A 19,590-nucleotide genomic window follows, 5' to 3' on the forward strand; every position below is an offset into this window, starting at 1 on the left:
ACCATAGCTTTTTGGGTACTGTTTTTGTTTTTTTGTTTTTCAGAAATTATAAATTGTCAGAGAACAATGATCTGGACTTTAAATTTTCTGCCTTTAATCAATATAGTAGCTTCTAACTTATCAGCCACAATTACCTAAGTTCTCGGTAGGCTGATGCAATAAAAGGGGATCTAGAGGGAGTGGTTAAAATAAGTAAAAAGGTGTTCTGTTCAAAGATAAACTTTTATCAATTCTTTCATTTATTGCCACAATTGAAAAAGTTCATTTCCAGTAATTTCCCATGGTTCTGGTTATGCTTACTATCATATGGTTTTATCATATCTCTAAATAAGCAAAATCTTGCTCTTTTCTGGCTGAATTCAACATGCATAAAGAATTTTATGGCTTGGATCCTATGGCTCAAAAAGGTTTGGAGAACATAGCAAGCAGCATTTATTTAAAAAAATTCTAGGGTTGCAAACTATTATAAATTAACTTTGTACAGAATGAAAACATTAAAAAGACCAACAAAAGACAAGTGATAAGACTCAACTGTAACTGCATCATCATCTACTCATACCAGTATGCAATGAAATATATTTTTATAAAGCTCTGCAGATATTAAACCCTTTCACCAGCTAATGTCATGGAAATGCTCTCTTTAAGGCAGGAAGTATTTAAGAAAGGTAAAGTTACCTTTATTTTTATTCTTTGTACCTGTAAATCACTTCTGTAGATTTTGTTACAATTTCAGAAACACTGTCTTGTTAACATATATCCTAAATTAAGCTACTAAGTTTTCTTGGTTCACTATGGAAGACATTCATCAAAAGGCCATCAAGCATTTTCACAATAAAAAATAGCCCCAGTAAAGGGGGGGAGGGGGAAATAAGACCTTGTTTTCCTTTTTAAAATGATTGAAGAAAAAAAAAAAAAAAGGAAGGTAGACAGCAAAAATGGTTTAAAAAAAAAGTACAACTTAAAAACCTTACCCATTTGCTGTAAAGAGACGAGACAGTTGTGGATATGGCAACGCCCTCTTCCCCTGGATATCCCTATCTTCCCCACTTTGCTGCCCCCAGTATGCATTTTATCCTGACTCTCTTCTGTCCTTCCTCAGCCATGGGCTGAACACATTTGGCGTCTTGAACCAAATACTGGTATAAGAACAGGTGGCAATTTTTTTCCAGTACAATGCAGGACAAGGATGAAAATGTAGGACATATAATAAATGCCCATTCCAAGGCTTCCAGTTACACTTGGCAGACAGCAGTACTGCAAGTAGAAATAATTAGATTCTTTTTTTCCCCTAGTACTACAGGTATTGCAGCAGGGTTACTAAAGATAAACCCGAGGTCCACCCCAAGCCCTCAAAGGAGCCACAGCTGTGGTTAACAATGATTAATTTGCATTTTATTTCATCAAGAGAGAAGAAACAGAAGCTGTCTGATCTTCTTAACACCAACCAATTTCTCATTTTAAAGTTTTGGGATGTTTTCCATAATGAGCTGAATCAAAAATCTATTTGAAAAATATATATTTATATAAAAAAAAGATTCAGGTTGTTTGCACATAAAACATCAATTGGTAAGTTTCTTTTGTCTTTGATTCCATGTTTCTGGAAAAAGTTTGACCAAGCTTGCATGCTAATTTGTCTTTAGTTGCAAGTATTATAGGCAATTTCATACTTTGCCTAATGAGAGGATAACTCTTCTTCAATACAATCAGAACTCTCAATGATTCAGAAGCAACATGTTATCCTTAATACTGTCAGTTTGGAGCCATCAACATGAAAATTCTTGATAAGGTTGAAAGATGTCACTAGGAATCAGTTAACTGATGTGCCTAAGAGTTCCACAATACTATTTTGCTTGCCTGTTTTTTGTTTTTTTGATTTTTGCACCATTGATTGATTTTTTTAATCCATGTTTATTTTTACTCCATCCAAAGTGTTCTAGGTAAAGACACTGACTCTGAGACTTATTATTTTGTTTCTTCTGGTTTTATCTTGCCAGATATCATCACTTCCTCTACTTTTGCTCTTTCTTCCTTTTTCTTTCTTTTTTTTTTTTTTTTGCTTCAAGTTCATTAAAAGCATTACTTTGTCATAGATTCATTCGCAGGTGCTCTGGCCGTTTGGAGATCATGGGGAAAGCTTGCTTTTTGTATGGTCCGGAGTTGGGCTGTCGTATTGGCAGAGGAGCTGATGCTTCCCCACTCATTGTCACATCCATCTGCTCTATTCCGCTTGTTTCCATTGGGTATTCCGCAGGTGTCTGAGGAGTTGCCGTGCTGGCTGAAGCACCTCTTCCCCAAAAATCCCCAGGAGAAAATTTGACTGGGCTTTAAGACAAGGAAGAACTATCATTTATTAGTCTCAAGGTTCAACTCAACAAGAAATATTTCCACTACATTTAAAAGGAGAGAGTAATATGACACCTTTTTCATTTAAGTTTATTGTCTTGTGGATTGGCACAAAGGCAATGGTTGAGCCATCTCTTCCATAGATGAGTTAATTGCTGGAATCTATAAACTACCTTTACACTTGACCCCTAAAGACCTAAACGATAGTCCTTTTTTTTTTTTTTTTTTGCCAGTTGTGGGGCCTGAACTCTGGGCCTGGGCACTGTCCCTCAGCTCTTCAGCTCAAGGTTAGTGCTCTACCACTTGAGCCACAACGCCACTTCCAGCTTTTTCTGCTTATGTGGTGCTGAGGAATCGAACCCAGGGCCTCATGCATACAAGGCAAGCGCTCTACCACTGAGCCACCTTCCCAGCCCCACGATAGTCCTTTTAAAATCATTTCATTTCCCCACTTAAAACAACCTCCCATTGTAATTATAATGTTCTAAACCTTTGCCATTTTCCACTTCACTTTCCACACCTAAGAACAGTGGCCCTCCCATTCAAGAAAACAACATCCTATTTTCCTTCCTGAAGGCTTCCACACTTGCTATTCCGTTTACAGTATTTTTTCATATCCTATTTTTGCTTAGCTAACAAATATCTTTATTCCTTGATGTTACTTTACCAGGGAGGCCATTATTGGTCACTGTGAGTAGAAATTCATTTGTTTTTTCTGCTCTCTACTGCTGTACTTTATTTTTATTTATACACAATTTTTTAAACTTTTCTTTTTTATTTTGTGCTGGTAATGGGGCTTGAATTCAGGGTTAGGGCACTGTCCTTTAGCTTTTTCACTCAAATCTGGCCCTCTAGTACCTGAACCACACCTCTACTTCTGGCTTTTTTGTTGGAGGAAAGAGTCTCATGGACTTTTCTGCACAGGCTGGCTTTGAATCAAATACTCAGATCTCAGCTTCCTAAATAACTAGGGTTACAGGCATGAACTACTGGTGCCTGGCACACTTTTGTTTTAAATACAGCACAACTTGTAGTTACTTTTTTTCTGTGCATATTCCCATTTTTGTTTATTGTGACTATCTCCCACTTAGTGTGTAAACTTCACCAGATCAAGAGTAATTTCTATGTTATATACACTATACGCACATGCATACAACATGTAATGCAGCTACGGGTGCACAATAAATCTTGACTAAGTGCACAAAAAGGGCATTCATCAGTATACCAGGAGAAAAGGCAAACTATATAACCTGTAAGAGATGAGACACAGACTAGTTCTTTACAATTTTTTTTTTTTTTTTTGCCAGTCGTGGGGCCTGAACTCTGGGCCTGGGTGCTGTCCCTCAGCTCTTCAGCTCAAGGCTAGCGCTCTACCGCTTGAGCCACAGCGCCACTTCTGGCTTTTTCTGTTTATGTGGTGCTGAGGAATCGAATCCAGGGCCTCATGCATGCAAGGCAAGCACTCTACCACTGATATTGATGCCATGTTTGTGTTAACCAAAAAGAATGACAGCTCTTTCAATTACATAACTTGGCATTAATTCCTATGCTCTTTCTAGGTTTAAACAAAAAAAGATGGAAAATAACATTGTCTGAAATACCTGACAGGTGTTCGTGGACTACCAATAAATCTTCGAGGGGATCGAATTTTTGGTTCAAAGGAAAACTTTTCTTTCACACTTTCAAGTACAGATGGAGCCACATATGTAAAACCCTGAAAGACAGTAACAATGGACTACAGAATGGCAGATTATCATACACATCAAAACAACAACAAATTTTTGTTCTGTTTTTTTGATAGAGTCTATGTAGCCCAGCCTGGCCTTGAACTTCCAGTTCTCCTGCCTGAACCTCTTGAATACTGGGATCATAGGCATCTATCATAAAACCTTTTTGTTTATATTCTTTGGTAAAATGAGTTGTCTGGTGTCTGAATACCAACATAATGATGTATACTTAAAATCACTAATGCATATATTCTCCCATTTCCTTGAGCTCATACCTGTTAACTTCTTTCCAGCCATTTTTTAAGGCATAGACCTCAGGAAAGCAGAATTCTATTCAGCCCCATATGCCAACACACAAAATTCTCCACTATTATTAGGAGAAAAAAAAACAGGAAGAATGTAGGCTTCACATTATGGTTTTAAGTAACACAGAAATATAAGCAACAAGAGTAGTATAAGCAAGTAAGATAACCACTTTCAAAACAGCTTCTTGCAGGGTGCTGGTGGTTCACAAACATAATTCCAGGAGGCTGAGATCTTGAGGTTCCAAGCCAGCCCAGGCAGCAAAGTTTGTGAGACTTTATCTCCAATTAACCACCAAAAAGCCAGAAGTAGAGCTGTGCTCAAGTGGTAAAGTACTAGCCTTGAGCAAAAAATTAAGGGACAGTACCCAGCTCCAGAGTTCAAGCCCCAGAACCAGCACGAAAAGCAAAACAATAAAAACAAGTTTCTTATAATGAGGTCAAAGCAAAACCAGACAATTCTCTGATATAACATGGGTGATCTTTCTGTTTTTGCACCAATGATTGTACAAGATGAGGCATTTGGTGGCTAAATGGTAGAGTGCCTGCTTAGCAAATGTGAGGCCAAGGGTTCAAACCCCAGTACTGTCCCCCACCAAAAAAAAAAAGAAAAAGAAAAAAAAAGAAATTGATGTTTTACTGATGAATAGGTATCAACATTATGCAAACCTCCACTGCAATAGACAGCAGTACAGTTCTATTAGCTTTAGCTCTTTCTTGGACTTTGCTCTTACGCTACCACTGTCATTTCCTTTGTTGTCCATGTTTGTTTTAAAACTCCTATGCCTACTGTCTCTTCTATTTACTATTACCTATATGTGAACATGATGGTTCTGCGTGAAATCTAAAAGAATAAAGTATAATATATGCTATATAATTTCAGACAATGTTGGGCATATTCAGGGCAGGAGGACCATAGATGCTTTGTGACTTCAGAAGCTATTTATCCATATGGTCTAGTGCACTAAAGCTGTATTTACGAAGACCAGGCTTAGAACCAAAATATCTAAGTAGGTAGGGATTTTAAGGATTCCTTTATTTGTTGTTGATCATGGGGCTTGAACTCAGGTCCTGGGCACTGTCCCTGAGCTCTTTACTCTGAGCCAGAGCTCCACTTCCATGTTTTGTGGTGGAGATTAGAGTCTCACTGGGACATTTCTGCCCAAGCTGGCTTTAAACTGTGATCCTCCAATCTCAGCCTCCTGAGTAGCTAGGATTACAGGCCTGAGCCACTAATGCCCAGCTTTAAGGATTCTTATTGCTGTTGTTTTCGTGTAGTGCTGGGGATTTATCTAGGGCCTTATACATGATAGGCAAGTACTCTACTACTGAGCTCTATTCCTGGCTCCTATTTAAAAGGTCTTAAAGATAGGAGTGTATGCTAAAATGAAAAATAATGTATCAGTATATTTTTCAATCAAATATTCACAAGTAACATTATGTATTTCCACAGATTTAGATTAGAATGCTAATTGGTTTACAATCCTGATTGCTATTTCTCTTTTGATAATAAAAGTGAGTTTTCCTGGGACAGGGAATGTGGCTTAGTGGTAGAGTGCTTGCCTACACGCACAAAGCCCTGCATTAAGTTCCTCAATAACAATTAAACAAAAAGCCAGAAGTAGCGCTGTGGCTCAAGTGGTGGAGTGCTAGCTTTGAGCAAGAGAAGCTCTGGGACAGTGTCTAGGCCCTAAGTTCAAGTCCAGGACTGGCAAAAAAAAAAGTTTGGGATGCAAACCCAAACATTCCAGGTCAGTTGCTCTATTACAAAAATGGATCATAGCCGGGCGCTGGTGGCTCACGCCTGTAATCCTAGCTACTCAGGAGGCTGAGATCTGAGGATCGCGGTTCAAAGCCAGCCCAGGCAGGAGAGACCGTGAGACTCCTATCTCCAATAAACCACCAGAAAACCGGAAGTGGTGCTGTAGCTCAAGTGGTAGAGCGCTCGCCTTGAGCTGAAGAGCTGAGGGACAGCGCCCAGGCCCAGAGTTCAAGCCCCACGACCGACAAAAAAAAAAAAAAGAAACAGAAAAAAAAAAAAAAAGGATCATAAACTCCAAAGATCATACTTTCCCATTTTAATTACTAACATGCTATGTCAAATTATGAGAATAATTTGGAGCATAATACTGGAGGTTACAGTAGGTTTAATAGAATGGCTTTAAAAAGAAGTTAATCAGGTTACCTTATATGAACCTTAAAACAAGCAAACTGATTTCTTTTTTTAAATTATTGCAGGTAACAACCTCATACTTAAAATTTCCCATGTATACATGAAAATGCTTCCACTTACCAGAAAGACCTGGTTGGCACTTTCACTAAGAGTTGAGTCATCTGGGCTGTCAACAGGTGTCTGACGTGTAAACTTTGAATCAAATTGACTCACATCCTCTTCAGATTGCTTTATAAAAACAAAATGGTTAGAAAATGGTTAATAGTGTATACTTACATCAAACAAATATGTTGCAAGCTCTAAGTAGAGCTTTTGCAAAAGTTCACTGTAATAAAATCTTAAGTCTAGTTGGGTGTTGTTGGCTCACACCTATAATCCTAGCTACTCAAGAGGCTGAGATCTGAGGATCCAGACTCAAAGCTAGTGAGACACTTATCTCCAATTAACCAGCAGAAAACCAGAAGTAGAGCTGTGGCTCAAGTGGCTGAGCTCTCACCTTGACCTGAAGAACTCAGAAACAGTACCCAGGCCCAGAGTTCAAGCCCCACAACTGACCCCCCCCCCCCAAAAAAAAAAAATCGTAGAAAAACCAGAAGTCTTTTTTTAAAAAGCAGGTGGAAAATATCAATAATCTATGTATCTATCTGTATTTATACATTCTCTGCTTACGGAAGAATTTCAGCTAATAGAGAAAAAAAATAAGTAACAGAATAAGACCATTTTACAAATCCTTAATGAAATCATAGAACTAGATTAGTCTCATTACTACTGGTATTTTGGGTCTGGTAACTGTTACAGAAAATTGTCCTGTGCTGGTCCCTTATGCCCCAGATACTAAGTAGCTACCCCTCCTATAATTCTTTTTTTTTTTGTTGGTCATAGGGGTTGAACTCAGGGTCTGGGCACTGTTCCTGAGCTCTTTTGCTCAAGGCTAGAACTCTCCGACTTTGCACCATAGTGCCACTTTTGGTTTTCTTCACTTTGCTGCTCAAGCTGGCTTTGAACGGTGATCCTCAGATCTCAGCCTCCTGAGTAGCTAGGATTACAGGCATGAGCCACTAGTGCCTGGAATGTAATTCTTGACATCCAAAATGTCTGCAAACAATGTCACTGGTGGATCACACCTATAACCCTAGCTACTCAGGAGGCTGAGATCTGAGGATCACAGTTCAAAGCTAACCCTGAGCAGGAAAGCCCATGAGACTCTTATCTCCAATTAACCACCAGAAAACCAGAAGTAGTACTGTGGCTCAAGTAATAGAGCGCTAGAAAACCAGTAGCACTATGGCTCAAAGTGGTAGAGCGCTCACCTTGAGCTGAAGAGCTGAGGGACAGCACCCAAGCCCAGAGTTCAAGTCCCATGACCGACAAAAAAAAAAAAAAATATGCCAGGCACCGGTGGCTCATGCCTGTAATCCTAGCTAGTCAGGAAGAAGAGATCTGAGGATCACAGTTCAAAGCCAGCCTGGGCAGGAAAGTCTGTGAGACTCTTTCTCCAATTAACCACCAGAAAACCAAAAGTGATACTGTGGCTCAAATGGTAGGACACTCGCCTTGAGCTGAAGAGCTGAGGGACAGTGCCCAGGCCTAGAGTTCAAGCACCACCACCGACCAAAAAAAAAAAAAAATACTATGGATTTTGACCAATGTCTTGCCACCATCACTAGCTGATCACTGACTACCAACTAGTTGTATTTCTCATCAGAGAAATAAATTTCAAAAATATTTCTCTAGTGAGAAATACAACTACACATTAGGCCTCTTTATCAAAATATCCAAAAGCAATATTTTAGCAGAATACTAGTGGCTCCTGTCTGTAATTCTACCTATTCAGATCTGAGGAAGCCAGTTTAAAGCCAGTCTGGACAGAAAAGTCCATGAGACTCTTATCTCCAATTAACCAGCAAAAAAAATAGAAGTAGATGTGAGGCTCAAATGGTAAAGAGTGACAGCCTTGAATAAAGCAAGTGAGAGCTCAAGGTCCTGACTTCAAGCATTGATTCTGACACCAAAAAATAAAACCAAATAAACAAAAACCACACACACACACACACACACACACACACACACACACACACACACACACACACACACACACACACACACACACACACACACACACACACACACACACACACACACACACACACACACACACACACTAAAATAGTTTAATTAGAACCAAATCTACCTACCAGGTTTATTGCTTGTTTTTGGCCTGGGTATTGTCCCTGATCTTTTTTGCTCAAGACCAGCACTATACCACATGAGCCACAGCTCCACTTTCAGCTTTCTTGGTGGCTAAGTGGAAATAAGAATCTCATAAGTTTTCCTGTCTAGGCTGTCTTAGAACCATGGTCCTCAGATCTCAGCCTCCTGAGTAGCTAAAATTACAGGCATGAGCCACCAGCCCTAGCTCTACCTACCAGTTTTTGAAAATAAAAGTAACTGATGAACATGGTCAATGACAGATGGAAATAAGATTAGCAAAGCCAAACTGTGAGACATTCTTTTTTTTTGGGGGGGGGGGGGGGGGGGTCTGGTCATGGGGCCTGAACTCTGGGCCTGGGCGCTGTCCCTCAGCTCTTCAGCTCAAGGCTAGCGCTCTACCACTTGAGCCACAGCGCCACTTCCGGCTTTTTTCTGTTTGCTTATGTGGTGCTGAGGAATCGAACCCAGGGCCTCATGCATGCAAGGCAAGCACTCTACCACTGAGCCACCTTTCAAGCCCCTGTGAGACATTCTTAAGGACAGAAGATTTGAGGGTAAGAAACAATTGGAGAACTGGTCAACCTTTTAGCTATGACAATAGCCATAGTGGTTATGATGGTTCAGACAGATGACCTGGCTACTTTTTTTTTTTTTTTTGCCAGTCCTGGGGCTTGAACTCAGGGTCTGAGCACTGTCCTTGAGCTTCTTTTGCTCAAGGCTAGCACTCTTAACACCTGAGCCACAGTGCTACTTCTGGCTTTTTCTGTTTATGTGGTACTGAGGAATCAAACCTAGGGCTTCATGCATACTAGGCAAGCACTCTACCCCTGAGCCACCTTCCCAGCCCCGAGAATGTGTCTTTATTTGGAAAGGATGACTGCAGATGAAATTACTAAACATGAAGTCATAGAATCCATCAAATCTGGTTTTTCTGAGACTCTCTTGTTTACTTTTGTGATACGGGGGACAAAGGTATTGACCTCAGAGCACGTACTTGCTAAGCCGGAACTCTACCCTGGAGTAACATCTCTTCAGTCCTATTTTACATTAGTCTCACTTTTGCTAGGCTTTTTTTTTTTAATTTTATTTTTTTTGTTTTTGTTTTTGGGTCCGGTCGTGGGGCTTGAACTCTGGGTCTGGGCGCTGTCCCTCAGCTCTTCAGCTCAAGGCTAGCGCTCTACCACTTGAGCCACAGCGCCACTTCTGGCTTTTTTCTTTTTGCTTATGTGGTGCTGGGGAATTGAACCCAGGGCCTCATGCATGCAAGGCAAGCACTCTACCACTGAGCCACCTTCCCAGCCCACTTTTGCCAGGCTTATGCCTGGATAGCAATCCTCCTGTTTTATGCTTCCCACTGTAGCTGAAATGGTAAGTTTATGACTCTATATACAGCTTCTTTCTTTGAGATGAAGTCTCATGAACGTTTGTTTTTTTTTTGGTCGGTTGTGAGGCTTGAACTCTGGGCCTGGATGTTGTTGTTCCTGAGCTCTTCAGCTCAAGGCTCACACTCTACCACTTGAGCCACAACGTCACTTCTGGTTCTCCGGTGGTTAATTGGAAATAAGAGTCTCACTGACTTTCCTTGCTTGGGCTGGCTTTCAACCACAATGCTCAGCCTCCTGAGTAGCTAGGATTATAGGTGTGAGCCACCAGCGCCCAGCTTCACAAACTTTTAATTTTTGCCCAGGATGACCTGAACTATGAGCCTCACTCCAACTCCATCTCTGCCTCCCACACAGCTAGGGTTAACAGGTATGCACCACTACTCCCAGATATTAGTAGAAAGGAGGTCTTGCAAACTTTTTCTGGTTTGGCTTCAAATCATGATCTTCTTAGCCAGGCACCAGTGGAGTTCATGCCTGTAATCCTATCTACTCAGGAGGCTGAGATCTGAAGATGGTGACTCAAACCCAGTTGGGGCAGGGAAGTACAGGAGACTCTTTATTTCCAATTAGCCACCAAAAAGTGGAGGTAGTACTCAAGCAGTAGAGCACTTACCTGAGCAAAAAAGAAGCTCAAGAATAGTGCCCAGACCCTGAGTTCAAGCTCCAGGACTGGCAAACAACAACAACAAAACATAATCTTGACATCAACTTCCTGAGTAGCTAGGATTATAGATGTGACCACTGTGCTGGGCTTCTGAGACTTCTTACCCTAAAAAACGTTACCAGGGCCAGCCACTGGCGGCTCGTGCCCATAATCCTAGCTATTCAGAAGGTTGAGATGTGAGGATTGTGCTTGGACCCAGCCTAGTCAGGAAAGTCACTGAGAATCCTTATCTCCAATTAACTACCAAAAAAGCCAGAAGTGAAACTGTGGCTCAAGTGACAGGGTGCTAGCCTTGAGCACAAAACTCAAAGACAGGGCCAGGATCAGTACAAAAAAAAATTACTAGGTCACTAAAATTATGTTTTCACATACACATACCAACAGAGGCTTAAAAGGGGGCTCCACCTTCCGAGCTAGAAGTTCTTCCCAGTTAATGTGTCTGAAAAATGGGTGAGCCTAGGAAAAAAGGATGGAAGAAAAATTACAAGGAATAGACTGCTGAAATGACAACCATACTTTTGAAGGTGTAAATCACAAAATAAGACAAACTTATAAGCAATTACATATAATCTTCATAAGCAAATAAAATTAGTAATATCTTTTCCCAAAACGCCAAATGTGCCAATCCCTACTTGAACTTCTCCAGCATCCCCAGGACCAGCTCCAAGACGAGAAGCAGCATTCCTTTTCAGCAGCTTTAGGGAGGAAAAAAAGCACTGATAAAGACCTTTAGACAAGCTGGGCACTGGTGGCTTATGCCCGTAATCCTAGCTACTCAGGAGGCTGAGATCTGAGGATTGCAGTTCAAAGCCAGCCTGGGTAGGAAAGTCCATTACTTTTATCTCTAATTAACCACCAGAAAGCATGCATGAAGCCCTGGGTTTTATTCCTCAGCACATAAACAGAAAAAGCCAAAAGTGAAGCTGTGGCTCAAATGGTAGAGCACTAGCCTTGAGCGGAAAAGCTCAGAGACAGTACCCAGGCCCTGAGTTCAAGCCCTATGACTAACCAAAAAAAAAAAAAATAACTTTAATGAAGCTGTTTTTTTTTTCTACATATACTTTGTTCATCTATTCTGCCTTTAAAAATGCAATGAACTCTTACAAAATGTTTCAGAACAAAAACAATACCTTTAAATTTTTAAATTTTTATTAAGTAGTTGTACAAAGAGGTTACAATTCCCTAAGTAAGGTTATAAGTATAATGCATCTTGATCAATGTCACCGCTTTCTTTGTTCTACACCACTATCCCCCTCTTACCCAATCTTTAAATTTTTACTTTGTGTTTAAAACTGCAGGTTCAATTGGATGCTGGTGGCTCCTAACTGTAATCCAAGCTACTCAGGAGGTAGAGATTGGGATGAATGAGGTTCCTGGTCACCTTGGTCAAAAAGTTAGTCAGATTCCCATCTCAACCAAAAATATGTTCCTGTCACTTCATCTACGTGAAAAGCTTAATAAGAAGGATGGCAGGCAAGGTTAGCTGGGTAGAAATTCAAGCAATTTTATTTAAAAAACTAATAATAACTAAAGAATAAAGTACTAGGTATATAGATCAAGTGGCAGAGCAACTGTCTAACAAGGCCCTGAGAGTTCAACCCCCAAGTACTGCCACAAATAAATAAATAAATAAATTGCAAACTGGACACTGGTAGTTCATACCTTGCAATCCTAGCTACTCAGGAGGCTCAGATCTGAGGATTACAGTTCAAAGCCAGCCCCAGAAGGAAAAGTCCATGATACTCTTATCTTCAATTAATCACTAAATACTAGAAGTGGAGCTGTGGTTCAAGTGTTAGAATGCTAGCCTTGAGCAAAAAATTTCAGAGACAGAACTCAGGCCCTGAATTCAAGTCCCAGTGCTGGCAAGCACACACACCAATTTACATATTTTGTGTATTTCGGTCCTGGGGCTTGAACTGAGCACTGTGGATGAGGTTTTGTGCTCAAGACTAGGGCTCTACAACTTGAGCCACAGCTCTACTTCTAGCTTTTTTGATGGTTAATTGGAGATAAGAGTCTCAACTATCTTGACCAGGGGGGCTTTGAACCATGATCTCAGATCTCAGCTTCTCAAGTAGCTAGAATTATAGGCTATAGGTGTGAGCCACCAGCACTCAGGTGCAGGTTTTTGTTGTTGTTGTTTGTTCAATATATAGCTACGAGATTCTCTATTCAAAATATATTTTTTAAAAATATATTTTATATTTATATATAAAATATTTTATATATATTTATTTATATTACAGTTTATATACTGGGTGCTCATTTAAAGAACCTACCTTTTTGAGGAGATCTCTAGCTTCTTGAGTGAGGTAGGGAGGCAAATTAAGTTTACATTTGAGGATTTTGTCAATTGTTTTCTTTCTATTCTCCCCCGTGAAAGGAGGCTAAAGGTAGAAAAGAATGAGGACAATTAGGATCTAAAACATAAATTTAATAGCGTTATCTATTTCAATGTATTCAGATCAGACATGCATGCTGTGAATTGAGCTAATTAACAAAGAACTGTAGCTGGGTGCTGGTGGCTCACGCCTATAATCCTAACTACTCAGGAGGCTGAGATCTGAGGATCGAGGTTCAAAGCCCCAGGACCGACCAAAAAAAAACCCAAAAAACAAAAAAAACAAAAAACAAAAAACAAAGAATTATAATTTTTTTTTGGGGGGGGGGGAGGGTGGTCAGTCATGGGACTTGAACTCTGGGCCTAAGTGCTGTCCCTCAGCTCTTCAGCTCAAGGCTAGCGCTCTACCACTTGAGCCACAGCGCCACACCACTTCCAGTTTTCTGGTGGTTTAGTGGCGATAATAGTCTCATGGGCTCTCCTGCCTAGGCTAGCTTTGAACTGTAATTTTTTTTTAGCAGATCCAAGCTTTGAACTCAGGGCCTTATATATGCTAGGTGGGCACTCTATTTGATCCACACTCCTAGTAGACTAAGAACTGTCATTTTGGGGAAGGTGTGCATATTTGTGTAATAGTACTGAGGGTTGTGTGTGTGCATGATAGTACTAAAGGTTGAACTCAGGGCCTCTTGTATTGTTCAACTTTTCGCTTATGGCTGGTATTCTAACACTTGAGGCATACTTCTACTTCTGGCTTTTTGTTGGTTAATGATAAGTAATAATCTCTTGGATTTGTCTGCTCAGGCTGACTTTGAACCTTGAGTCTCAGATTTCAGCCTCCTGAATATTTACAATTATAAATATCAGCAATCAATAACCAGCTAGGACCTGTAGTTTTTAGGCACTGGTAAAGAGGAATTAGCAATGTCTTGAAAGCCTGGTTTCTATTTACCAGGCATTATGATTTCAAGAGGACTGTGATATTGCTTTCAGTTTTCCTTTTTTAGATAAGTGTATTATTTATCCTCTATTGCACAAAACTTCCAGGACATAGATTATTTAAGTAAAAAATGTTGTTGTTGTTTTTTTGGTCCAGTCGCGGGGCCTGAACTGTGGGCCTGGGCGCTGTCCCTCAGCTCTTCACTTCAAGGTTAGCATTCTACCACTTGAGACACAGCGCCACTTGGCTTTTTTTCCCCTGCTTACGTGGTGCTGAGGAATCGAACCCAGGGCCTCATGCATGCAAGGCAAGTGCCCTACCACTGAGCTACCTTTCCAGCCTGAAAAAAAATGTTTTTAAGCTCAGTTTGATGGTTTATGCCTATAATCCCAGCTACTTAGGAGGCAGAAACAGAAATATCTCTGAACAGCATTTGCCAAAGGAAAGTACAAGATCCTGGGGCTGGGAAGGTGGCTCAGTGGTAGAGCGCTTGCCTTGCATGCATGAGGTCCTGGGTTCGATTCCTCAGCACCACATAAGCTAAAAGAAAAAAGCCGGAAGTGGCACTGTGGTTCAAGTGGTACAGCGTTAGCCTTGAGCTGAAGAGCTGAGGGACAGCGCCCAGGCCCAGAGTTCAGGCCCCCCGACTGGACCAAAAAAAAAAAAAGAAAGAAAGTACAAGATCCTTATGTCCACTAAACTAGTAAAAAGCTAGAAACAGAGCTGAGGCTCAAGTGGTAGAGTGCTAGCTCTGAGCAAAAACTAAGGAAGCCAGGTGCCGGTGGCTCACACCTGTAATCCTAGCTACTCAGGAGGCAGATATCTGAGTATCACAGTTCAAAGCCAGCCCTGGCAGGAAAAGACCATGAGACTCTTATCTCCAATAAACCACTCAGAAAACCAGAAGTAGTAGTGTGGCTCAAGTGGTAGAGCACTAGCCTTGAGCTGAAGAGCTGAGGGACAGCACCCAGGCCCAGAGCTCCAGACCCATGACAGACAAAAAAAAAAAAAACTAAGGAAGCTGGGCGCCAGTGGCTAATGCTTATAATTTAGCTACTCAGGCTGAGATCTGAGGATCGCAGTTCAAAGCCAGACTGGGCAGTAAAGACCGTGAGACTCTTATCTCCAATTAACCACCAGAAAACTGGAAGTGGCGCTGAAGCTCAAGTGGTAGAGTGCTAGCCTTGAGCTGAAGAGCTGAGGGGCAGTGCTCAGGTCCAGAGTTCAAGACCCACAACTAACAACAATAACAACAAAAAAGCTGGGTTTGGTGGTAAGCATTTATTTCTCCAGTTATGGTGAAAAGTATACAGGATCATGGTCTAGGCATGGGCTCAGGAAAAAGAAAAACTCTTATTTTTAAAGTAATCAATACAAAAAAGGGGCTGATGCATAGCTCAGTTGTAGAATGCCTACCTAGTAAGACTGAGGCCCTTATTTCAAATTTTAGTACTACCAAAAAGAAGGGGGTAGGGGACAAAATACAGTCAAAGGGCTGGGGGTGTATTCAAGTGGCAGAGAGTGTGCCTAGCATATGTATGAGACCTTGGGTTCAATTCCCATATAATCATAACACAATATAAGTAGTAAACTGCTGATAAGTCTTTATGACCTTGATAGTAACTGTTTTGGCAACGTTTTCAAAAAGTACAGGAAAGACCTCTTGCTATAGTAGTTTAACAATTACTCAGTACAGAATACATGCAGGTTTTAACAGTGCACCTACTGCTCCAGTCAGCATGTCATACATTAATGCTCCCAAGCTCCACCAATCCACAGCACGATTGTGGCCACTTCTCATCAAGATTTCTGGGGCCCTACAATGAGAAAAAGATGCCTCAAAATGTACCCAATTGCATTTTATCCGAATTAAGATATTAAAAACAAAAATAAGTTCAAGCCCCAGAAAAAATAAAAAAACAAAAAAGTACAGGAAGTATACTACTGAAAATTATGACATATTACTTAAACCAGGTAAAACGTATGACCCCCCCCAAACCAGGTATATTTCTTTTAACATATAGCTCACATGTATTCTATTGTTCCACAAAATGTGTGTGTGACTGTTCCATCATGAATAGATTCTTTGCATAGTCCAAAGTCTGTTAGTTTCACATGACCTATAATGAAAGATTACAGAATGATTATTCTGAGAATTTAAGTATGTGCAGTGTTTGAACATATGTGACAATAACCTATCATTCCGTTTAAATTTTCCTGTCTTCAGCTTTATTCTTGATATCAAGAACTAAGTAGGATACATATTTAAGGATAAAAGTAATTCTTTAAGGCCCGAAGAGTCACCTTTTGCCAGTGATACAACCTATCTACTAAGTCTTTTTTTTTTTTTTTCCAAGCCCCAGTTCTGAGGCTTGAACTCAGGGCCTAGGAACTATCTCTGAGCTTCTTTTTGCTTAAGGCTAGCACTCTACCAATTGAGCCACAGCACCATTTCTGGCGTTTTCTGTTTATGTGGTACGAGGAATTGAACCCAGGGTTTCATACATGCTAGCCGTTAAGCCGCATTCCCAGCCCTCTACTAAGTCTTAAATAGAGAAAATAGTAATATAGCTGGTCTGAGGCTCTAACTTTACATAAATGCAGAATCTTCTTTCATTCTGAGAATGAAATGTCCTTGAAAAGCTACATTTTTAAGTCTGGTATAAGATATATAGATAGATATAGATATATGTATATATTGCAGTCTACTATTTATTTTGTATGTGTGTCAGTCCTAGAGTTTGAACTCAGGGTCTGGGCAATGTCCTTAGCTTTTTATTTTTATTTTTTATTTTTTGAGGGGGGAAGGTTGGTCGTGGGTCTGAGCACTTTCTCTCAGCTCTTCAGCTCAAGGCTAATGCTCAACCACCTGAACCACAGCGCCAATTCCAGCTTTTTCTATTTATGTGGTGCTGAGGAATGGAACCCAGGGCTTCATGCATGGGAGGCAAACACTCTACCACTGAGCCACCTTCCCAGCCCCTGTCCTTAGCTTTTTTACTCAAGGCTAGCATTCTACCATTTGAGCCACAGCTCCACTTCTGGGTTTTGGGTGGTTAATTGGAGATAAAGTCTAACAGACTTTCCTGTTTAAGTTGGGTTCAAAAAGTGATCCTCAGATCTCAGCTTCCTGAGGAGCTAGGATTACAGATATAAGCTACTGGCACCTGGAATATATTCTATTTTTAACTCAAAGTTCACAGAACTTCAAATATATAACTTTTGTCACAGTAAACTATAACTTGAGAGTTCTTACAATGATATAAGAAAGTACAATAAATACATTACTCTTCCCCTTGGTGGAAAGAAAGCTGCTTATGGCTAAATTCTACCATTTAAGGGAAATAGTGGAAGTGGGTGGATAATTATCTCTACGCCAGAAGGTGGAGCTCCATTTTCTGAAAGGTAACTTCAGTTTAAGCTTTTATCAATTGTCATTTGATTAACGAACAGTATCACACCAGGGACCCTACTATTTTTAGTTATTTCAGAGAAAAGGCAATGTCCTACTGATTCAAGTATAAATATATACTACGTTTTGATAATGAGGAAGTATTACTTTTTCTTTCTTTCTTTTTTTTTTTGAGATGGTAGGTATCCCAGACAGCCTCGAACTTGAGATCCTCTTGCCTCTGCTTCCTGAGTGCTGCAATTTAGAATACTACCACAGTTGGCCATAATCTTTATTTTCATAAAACCACATGATAATCAAGCTTAATGGATCAAAGAAATTTCCTATTCCGTCCTTCTCTTATTCTACCTTTTGCCTTCAAATTCAGAAAGAGAATCCATGTATGGGGGTGAGGCATGGAGAAAGAGAGACAGTTCTTCTTACAATAAATATACTTTGTTTATATTATCTTTCCTTAAAAAAAAAATTAGGGGGCTGGCAATGTGGCTTAGTTGTAGGGTGCTTGCCTAGCATGCATGAAGCCCTGGGTTCAATTCCTTAGTACCACATAAACTTTAGAAAAACTGGGAAATGACGCTGTGGCTCAGGTGGTAGAGTGCTAACCTTGAGCAAAAGAAGCTCAGGGACGGTTTCCAGGTTCTGCATTCAAGCCCCAGGACTGGCAAAAAAAAAAAAAAATTAAAACTACTTGAAGCATTTATATAGGTCCCAATTGTCTATCATTTTCTGCCTGAGTCTGAAAAAGTTACTACTTTATGGACTTATTTTGTTATCATCTAAGGCTCAACATACTGCCAGATACTCTAGTGTGGTGATTGCCCCTCAGGGGTCTGAGTGAAATGCAAATCCACCTATCCCAGATAACTATAGTACAAATCTATAGTACAAAACTATAGTACAAAGTGAGTTCTGTAGGGCTCATGTAGTTGTAATCAGGCTCACTTTTTGCTCTACCTGTAAGCTACACACAGTATTGGTCTCTCTGATGTTTATCGTCACAAACAAAAGAAACTATGCCTATAAAACATTTTATTTCCAAGGCTTTATCAGATAGTTCAAATTCAATCTTTTCTTTTTCCAGCATTAGTAAAGTTTATTAAGAAGTACTATTTGTCTATTTATGGGTTTTTGTTTTGTTTTTGCCAGTCCTTGGGCTTGAAGTCAGAACCTGGGCATTGTCCCTGAGCTTCTTTTGCTCAACGTTAGCACTCTATCACTTGAGTCACAGTACCACTTCTGGATTTTTCTGTTTATGTGGTACTGAGCAATCGAACTCAGGGCTTCATGCATGCTAGGCAAGCACTCTGCCACTAAGCCACAGTCCCAGGCACTATTTATGCATTTTTATAATTAAAACTCAACTTATAAGCTGAGTGTGGTGGTACACATCTGAATCTTACCACTTGGGAGGCTGAGGCAGGAAGATTCTTAGTTCAAGGCCACCCTAGGCTTCAAAGTGAGTTCTAGACCAGCTTGAGCTGCAAAGTAAGACTCTAAACAAAACAAAACAAAAGAACTCCCACTCAATTAATACTGTTAAGACATACTTTTCAGGGCTAAGATGTGGCTAAGTGGTTAATCCCCAGTACCAAAGATACACATTTTTTTTGTATGTGCCAGTACTGAGGCTTGAACTCAGGGCCTAAGTGCTATTCCTTAGCTTTTTCTGTTTGGGGTACTCTACCACTTAGCCACAGCTCTACTTCCAGCTTTTTGCTGGCTAACTGGAAACAAAAGACTTACTAACTTTCCTGCCCAGGCTGACTTGGAACTATAATCTTCACATCTCAGCCTCCTGAGTAGCTGTGAGTTACTGGTCCTCAGCTCAATATACTTTTCAATTAAGGAATAAACCAAAGTTAATGTTTGGATTAGCATTTGGCTCAGGATACTTTATAAGAACAGAAGAACGAAAGAACGAAATTAAGAAAGAAGGAAAGAAAGGTGTTCAGGGCTAATACTTGTAATCTTAGCTACTCATTAGGCTGAGATCAAGAGGAACAGAGTTCCAGAAGCCAGCTTGGGCAGAAAAGTCCTCCAGACTCCAACTGCAAAATAACCAGTTAAAAACCAGGCTGGAGGCATGATT

The 19,590-nt window shown here is 40.3% G+C and overlaps 1 protein-coding gene across 2 annotated transcripts in view; it reads right to left on the bottom strand.

Annotated features, from left to right (window-relative positions):
* Positions 1-1,370: 1,370 nt before the first annotated feature.
* Rps6kb1 (ribosomal protein S6 kinase B1) overlaps positions 1,371-19,590 on the bottom strand; it is a 46,817-nt gene continuing 28,597 nt past the window's right edge. The window contains exons 8-15 of one of the 2 annotated variants that reach the window (XM_042691073.1): positions 16,119-16,209; positions 15,816-15,906; positions 13,088-13,195; positions 11,438-11,500; positions 11,184-11,261; positions 6,666-6,773; positions 3,945-4,057; positions 1,371-2,322 (exon numbers count right to left, since the gene is read on the bottom strand). In XM_042691073.1, the coding sequence (XP_042547007.1) occupies positions 2,085-2,322; positions 3,945-4,057; positions 6,666-6,773; positions 11,184-11,261; positions 11,438-11,500; positions 13,088-13,195; positions 15,816-15,906; positions 16,119-16,209 (890 nt within the window). In that variant the 3' untranslated portion in view covers positions 1,371-2,084. The other variant, XM_042691081.1, reaches the window with a different exon arrangement.

The sequence above is a fragment of the Dipodomys spectabilis genome, unplaced genomic scaffold (assembly GCF_019054845.1).
Source record: "Dipodomys spectabilis isolate Male_0828 unplaced genomic scaffold, ASM1905484v1 ptg000004l, whole genome shotgun sequence".
Lineage (NCBI taxonomy): Eukaryota > Metazoa > Chordata > Mammalia > Rodentia > Heteromyidae > Dipodomys > Dipodomys spectabilis.